Source organism: Uranotaenia lowii, chromosome 1 (genome assembly GCF_029784155.1).
Source record: "Uranotaenia lowii strain MFRU-FL chromosome 1, ASM2978415v1, whole genome shotgun sequence".
Classification (NCBI taxonomy): Eukaryota; Metazoa; Arthropoda; class Insecta; order Diptera; family Culicidae; genus Uranotaenia; species Uranotaenia lowii.
Window position 1 is genome coordinate 104,854,963 of NC_073691.1, and position 8,011 is coordinate 104,862,973.

Here is an 8,011-nt window from a genome sequence, read left to right on the forward strand (position 1 = left end):
AGCGTAGGTTTGTGCTGAAAAAAAGTGTGAGTAAACCATTTTAATTTTTTTAACCGCTTCGTGGAAACGCTAAATATAATGTCGGTACCAGGCATGATAGGATCGTTAGATCATTACCACCCTGGGCGACCGTTCTCAAACTATGTGGAGCGGTTTGAAATTTTGTGCAAATTAAATAAAGTTTCTGCCGAAACCAAGCAGTCTTGGTTTATTTCACTCAGCGGAGATGAGGTGTTTGATGAAATTATGCTGCTTTTTCCTAAGCAAGATGTGGAGAAATTAGCTTACGATGAAATCATCAAAAAATTAAAAGCTCGATTTGATAAAACGGAACCAGCACTAATGAACCGTTATAACTTTAGCAAGCGCGATCAAGGGGTAGACGAATTAGCCGAAAATTTTATACTTGCCGTTAAACTCTTAGCTGAGAACTGTAACTTCAAAGAGTTCAAGGACGAGGCCATTCGTGACAGACTAGTATTTGGTATGAGGGAAAAAGAGTTGCAGTATAAAATTCTAATGGAAGATGACATCGGTTTAGATACGGTAGAGCGTATGATCATTAACAGTGAGCTAGCTGGTCAGCGTGCTCGTATTATTAGCGAGAATACGGGGGGTGCATCTGCAAACATATTATCGATTAGAAACCGGTTGGGTCGGCGTGAAACTTATGGTCGTTCGAATAATCGAGAATTTCATGTCGGACAACGCTTTAGATCTCGAAGCAGGAGTCAAGAACGGAGTAATAGCAGAGAACAACAAAATTATGAATCCAATCCCGAAAGACAGGAGTGGAATAGTCACAACAACGCACGATGCAACTATTGCAAGCGAAGGGGTCATATAAGAAAAAATTGTTTCCTTTTGAACAAAAGCAAATCTGTTAAATTTGTTGAAGAGGTAATTCCAGAAGATTCAGTTCCATTCAACAAGTTTAATAGAATGAGATTAAATAATGCTAGTGATGAGTCTGAAATTGAATGCATGATGATTTCAAGGAAAAATGGCATTAACGAACCTTGTATGGTAAAAGTTATGATTGAAGGTTTAAAATTATTTATGGAAATAGATACTGGTTCAGCTGCTACCGTCATCAGCAAAGATGTTTATTTAAAGAATTTCAAGTATTTATCGATTACCAGATCTCACAAGAAGCTGATAGTGGTTAATGGCGAAAAACTCTCTATATTTGGGGAGATTTCGGTGGAAGCTACCTTGAATAATTTAACCTACAAGGGAAAGTTAATTATCTTGGATTGTGGTATAAATTTCACTCCTTTACTTGGACGGGACTGGCTGGAGATGTTTTATCCTGACTGGAGAAATAACTTCATGGCCGTGGAATCAGTGAGGACTCTAAAATCGGATATTAGTCTGGAGCAAACCATAAGTAATGTTAAATCCAAATTTGCTAAGGTTTTTACTGAAAATTTTTCTGAACCAATTGTAGGTTACAAAGCGGATCTCACCTTTAAGTCAAATCAGCCAATATTTAAGCGTGCTTATGAGGTTCCGTTTAAAATCAGAGACAAATTCGTTGCTCATTTGGACATGCTGGAGAGTCAGGGAGTTATTTCACCGATTAAGGCTAGTGAGTGGGCGTCCCCTGTGATAGCAGTTCTGAAAAAGGATAACGATATCAGGATGGTGATTGACTGCAAGGTATCCTTAAATAAAATTCTTATACCAAACACCTATCCTCTCCCACTTGCACAGGATATTTTCGCTTCTCTAGCAGGTTGTCGAGTTTTCTGTTGCCTAGATTTAGCGGGGGCGTATACCCAACTGGAATTAACCAATCGTTCAAAGAAATTTGTGATCATCAATACGTTGAAGGGGTTGTATAGTTACAATAGATTGCCGCAAGGAGCTTCAAGTTCAGCAGCATTGTTCCAACAAACGATGGATCAGATATTGAAAGGTCTTGAGAACGTATGTTGTTACTTGGACGATTTGCTAATAGCTGGGAAAGACTTTAAGGAATGTCATAATAAGCTGATTCATGTTTTGGAAAGGCTTGAGAAAGTAAATGTGAGAGTTAATTTTAAAAAGTGTAAATTTTTCGTTTCTTCTCTTCAATATTTGGGCCATTTAATCACAAGTGAAGGACTTCTGCCATCGCCAGAGAAGCTTTCGACCATAGCTAACGCAAAAACTCCTGAGAATATCACTGAGTTGAAAGCGTTTCTTGGGCTCATTAACTACTATAATAAATTCGTTCCTAAAATGTCTGTTAATCTTAGACCTTTGTATGAGCTTTTGAAAAAAAATGTACATTACAAATGGTCCACTGAATGTGACTTGGCTTTTAAGCAAAGCAAGAATAATTTGTTAAAAGCAAAATTACTAACTTATTATGATCCCAAGAAGCCTTTGGTAGTAGTGACAGATGCTTCATCCTACGGGCTTGGAGGTGTTTTGGCACAAATAGAAAACGGCACTGAGAAGCCAGTGTGTTTCACATCTTTCACTTTGAACTCGGCACAAAAAAAGTATCCTATACTACATTTGGAAGCGTTGGCCCTTGTTTGTACAATCAAAAAATTTCACAAGTTTTTGTTTGGACAATCTTTCAAAGTGTTTACCGACCATAAACCATTGTTGGGCATTTTCGGGAAAGAGGGGAGAAACACAATATGTGTCACAAGGCTACAAAGATATGTCATGGAACTATCTATTTACAATTTTGAAATAGAATATAGACCCGCTTCCAGGATGGCCAATGCAGATTTTTGTAGTCGATTTCCTTTAGCTCAAACTGTTCCAAAGCAATTGGATGGAGAACAAATTAACAGTCTGAATTTCTCTAACGAATTTCCTTTAAATTTTACCACAATTTCGAAGGAAACTAGCTTGGATAGACATTTGAATGAAATTTGTCGTTACGTCATCAATGGATGGCCAACAAAAGTTGATCCTAGATTCAAAGATTTTTTTGCGCAAAAAGATAAAATGGAAGTAATGAATGGTGTACTTTTACTGGATGAAAAAGTTGTTGTACCAGAATCCTCCAGAAGACAGGTCATTGAACTACTACATTTGAATCATAGTGGTATAGTTAGAATGAAGCAGTTAGCAAGGAAAACGGTCTACTGGCCTAGAATGAACGCCGATATTGAGGATTACGTCAAAAGTTGTGAAATTTGCGCTAAAATGCAAATAGTACCAAAAATTAAGGAAAATAATGGTTGGATACCTACTACGCGGCCTTTTAGTAGATTGCATGCCGATTTCTTCCACTTCAACAATAATATTTTTCTTCTTATTGTCGACAGTCATAGTAAGTGGCTTGAAGTGGAACTAATGCGGAATAGAACGACAGCTAAAAATGTAATTAAAATCTTTACTGATATGTTTGCCCGTTTTGGTTTGCCTGACGTGGTAGTGACGGATGGTGGTCCACCTTTTAACTCAAGAGAGTTTGTGCAATTCCTTGAAAGGCAAGGAATTAGGGTTTTCAAAAGCCCGCCATACAACCCAAGCAGCAATGGGCAGGCGGAGAGATTAGTTAGGGTAATCAAAGACGTATTGAAGAAATTTTTACTTGATAATCGGACGAAATCATTGGAGATGGATGAACGTTTAAATTTATTTCTAATTAACTATAGAAATAGTTGTACGGGAACCGAAGGCAATTTTCCTTCAGACAAAGTTCTTTCCTTCAAACCTAAAATGCTTTTGGATTTAATTAATCCAACCAAGACATACAAAAACCATTTAAGTATTGACTACGATAAACCTAGTTATAATGAACCTAATTATGTTGTACCTGATGAAGTGATCCATAAAAGTGCTAATCTTCCTGATCAATTTGATAAGCTAGTGGCAGGGGATAGAGTTTACTATAAAAATAACAACCTGCATGATATCCCTAGATGGTTAGATGCCAAGTTTATTAAAAGATTTTCTAAAAATGTATTCCAGGTTGCCATAGGTAGTCATGTTCTTAAGGCACACAAACATCAGCTCAAGTTGGCTCCGGAGCACTTGGGCCGTTCTAAAGTGTTCATTACTAGGAATGAGACTGCGAAACGTAGACGAGACTCGGTGGACCTAGAGGAGGAGTTCCGAGGATTTCCAGACGGACCTTTGACCTTGGATGTAGGGGCACCGACGTTGGACAGACGGTTCCTCAGCGTGAGAAGCCCTATCGTTACACGATCTCGAAAAAACAGACTTATTGATTGAGAGTTACGGCGCGTTGTGCTATCAAAAGTATAGAATACTATCGAACTAAAAGATTATTTTAAAAGCATGTTTTGCAATCGAAATAACTAAATTATTAAATTGATTAATGCATCATTTATCTAAAAAGGGAAGAACTGTTATATCCAGAGTCATAAATCAAAAGAATTATATGAACCTTTCTAATGATTTCTTTAAATGTTAAAAACTCAAGAGAGAGCGTTGATCGCTCAGATCTATTGAATAAAATGATCATTCGAAAAGTAGCCACTGGCAAAGGTGGAGGCATTACAAATCTTGTGTTTTACTATATGGTGATTACCCTATTGTTTAAATTGATTATTATTTTCTACTATTATTTGATAACTTATCTAAACAGTGATTTATATAATTTGAATAATTTTATAACGTGTACGTTTTTTTTTTGTACATTCTTAATTTGAAACAGCTTATACACCCAAAACAATCGGTACGTCGTACTACGTAAACTACATAATTTTTATCCACTTGATTTTCACGTATTTGTTTTATTTACATAGTATTCCGTCTCACGACATAACTTAACGAACATAATTTCTAAAAATCACTCGGTCCATGGCAACCGTTCTCCAGTTTCTCGGGAAACCCACGTTCGCCAGATCACGCTCCACTTGGTCTTACCACCTTGCTCGTTGCGCCCCCGCTCGTCTTGTTCCTACTGGATTCATAGCGAACACCTGTTTTGAAGGGCAGTCGTCCGGCATTGTCGCAACATGTCCCGCCCAGCGTATCCGGCCAGCCTTCACCACCTTCTGGATACTGGGCTCGCCGTAGAGTAGCGCGAGCTCGTGGTTCATCGCCTCCACACTCCGTTCTCCTGTACGCCGCTAAAGATGGTTCTTTTTTTTAAATTTATTTCACACACCGTCTTGGATTCAAATATCCTACAGACTGATCTTAATATCTAAGATCCTTAATCCTATGTTTAAACATCGTTTTGGACACAGTAAAATCAAACAAATTGTTCACAACATTAAAACACTGAAAACAGCTGGTCAGAGGATTATTCTGCCCGTAAGTAGTGCGGTGCATGCCTAGCGCTAAAAGTTGTCTTCCTCGTAGATGTCTGGATGGTGCAAGAAAGCATACTTCATTAAGTAGAGCTGCACAATCCACGTTTCCGGTAACCAGATCAAACACAAAAAGCCGTTTTAGTTTTACACGTCTGGAAGAGAGGGTTTCTAAATTGATCAACACGCACCGACTCTCATAATCCGGAAGATTGATGGGGTCGTTCCACGGAAGTGACCTAAGAGCGTAACGAATGAATGATCGCTGCACTCTTTCGATTCGAAGACTCCAAGATGTATGGTAAGGAGCCCACACGCAAGCGGCGTACTCCAATACACTTCTCACCAAGGAACAGTACACAGCTTTAAGAGTGTACACATCCTGAAAAGATTGTGAATTGCGCCTCACGAATCCAAGAACAGAGAAAGCCTTCGCTGTGATGGCACTGATATGGTCGCTGAACGTTAGTTTTTTATCTACGATGATGCCCAGATCGTTCATGGAGCTGACTTGTTCGATGCTGGTATCGTTGATACTGTACTCGAAGCAGACATTGGACTGACGGCGACTAAAAGTTATGGACTTGCATTTTTTTATGTTCAACTGCATCTCATTTTCCAAGCACCACAGGAGAAGCTCGTCAATGTCAGATTGAAGAGCGTGACAATCTAGAACCGATGAGATTGTTTTGTAGATCTTAAGATCATCAACATATAGCAGCATACAGGATTTCAAACGGAAAGCCAGATCGTTCACAAAAAGAACAAAAATCGAAGGGCCTAGAATACTGCCTTGCGGGACACCTGAGGTCAAATAAAAAATACGCGAACGTGATGTATTGATCTTGACAAACGCTCTTCGATCGGTTAAATACGATTGAAGCCATTCGGTCATCCAAGGGGGAAGACCCATGTGAACCAGCTTTTCAATGGCGAGTCTATGAGGAACTTTGTCGAAAGCCTTACTAAAGTCAAAGTAGACTGCATCCACTTGTCGACGCTTCTCGATTTCGGTTGATAGGAAGTTGGTGTAACACATCAGGTTTGACACTGTGGATCGCTTCCTAACGAATCCGTGTTGATAGTCAGAGATCAAGTGACGAGTGGCTTTATAGAGCACCGAGTGAACCATGCTCTCAAAGACTTTGGCTATGCAACACAGGATTGAAATTCCTCGGTAATTTTCAACGGAATAACGGCAACCGGATTTATGTATCGGAGTTATCGAGGCGGTCTTCCATATCGTAGGAAACTTTCGTTCGTGAAGAGAACGATTGAAAAGCAGACAGATAGGCAGCTTCAGTGATTCTGCGCATTCCCTCAAGAATACTGGTGGTAGTAGATCAGTTCCAGGACCTTTTTTGAAGTTCAGCTTTTCCAGCTCGGATAGGACATCACGTTGCGTAAAGTTCAAGGATGGTAGCGTAATGTCATGCGTAGGAATACCCTGTCTACTCACATCAGAAAGCTCAGGTGAATTGGGATTGTTCACGCTGCTGAAGAAGTCGGCAAACAGATTGGCCGATTCCTCAATTGCATCTGCGGACAGTTCGTGGTACTTCATTTGCTCAGGTATACAGTTGCTTGACTTGCGGTTCTCCACAAACGTCCATAAACTAGATGGGTTGTCCTTCAAGTTTAATTCCATTCGGTCGATGTAGCTACGAAATGATGCGGCTTGGCACTCGTTGTATCGAGTTTCGAGTTGTCTTAGACTTTCTTTATCCTGTTAGGACTTGGAACGTAGAAAACGCTTTCGAGCCTTGCGTACAATATTCCGAAGATGACGAAGTTCAGAAGACCACCACGGAAGTTTGGTTGTGTTGAGACGTCTCCGCTTACGTGGGATGATCCTGTTCACGACATCAAAAAGCTTTCCGTAAAACAGCACCGTTGCGTCATCCGTTGATTTGTCACCGAGTAACTCAAGCCAGTTGATCGAAGACAGACTTTGATTCAACACAGTATAGTCACACCTTGCAAAGTCGAGCTCTAATTCACCGTAGTTTGTTGGAGTGTGCGTCACCGTTATTATTGATGGTAACGCAGAGCACGAAAGGCTTGTGGTGTGCATCTGGTCTCAAAAGACTTGAAGGGGGTTCAATCACTTCAATGTCACAAGTGTCACTAACGAAAGCGAGATCAAGAATACGGTCATTTGCGTTCCGTAGAGAATTAACTTGTCTAAGTCCAGTAACCAACATAGTTTCGGTGAATGTTGACTCTGCTTCAGTCGATGCATTGGTGGGTATATAACAGTTTAGTTCCTCGTCATAAACCCAAACAAGTCCCGGTAGATTATAGTCCCCCAGAACAACGATTGTGTCGTTTTCAGAAGAAAAATTGCAAATCTCCTGAACAGCCGAAGCGTGCAAAGAGTAAACTTCAGCAGGAGAAGAAGGCCATATGTAGATACCACAAAGATAAATCGTGGACTCCGTGAGTTTCAAAGTGACAGCCACTTGTTCGAAGGGGCTGGAATCACTCAGCGTGACCGATGAACAATACAAAGACGACTTTACAGCAATTAGCACACCACCACCCCGAAGAAAGGAACTAGTTTGAACGTTACGGTCACATCTAAATACTGAATAGTGCGAAGTGAGCTCGGAATTAAGAACGTCAGGGCGTAGCCAAGTTTCCGTTAAAACGATAATGTCGTAATCGCAAGCAGCCGCGCTGAGATAGAAGTCGTTCGTTTTCGTTCTCATACCTCGGACGTTCTGGTAGTATATTGTGAATTGACGCCGGGAAAGGGTGGAAGTCAGATGCACGGT

The 8,011-nt window shown here is 40.2% G+C and overlaps 1 protein-coding gene across 1 annotated transcript; it reads left to right on the forward strand.

The window, feature by feature from the left end:
- Positions 1–1,020: 1,020 nt before the first annotated feature.
- On the forward strand, positions 1,021–4,540 carry LOC129738605 (uncharacterized protein K02A2.6-like). Its single transcript, XM_055729837.1, has 3 exons — positions 1,021–1,390; positions 1,451–1,662; positions 3,925–4,540. The coding sequence occupies exons 1-3, from the start codon at positions 1,024–1,026 to the stop codon at positions 4,186–4,188; spliced, it is 843 nt and encodes a 280-aa protein (XP_055585812.1). The 5' UTR covers positions 1,021–1,023; the 3' UTR covers positions 4,189–4,540.
- The last annotated feature ends 3,471 nt before the right edge of the window (positions 4,541–8,011 follow it).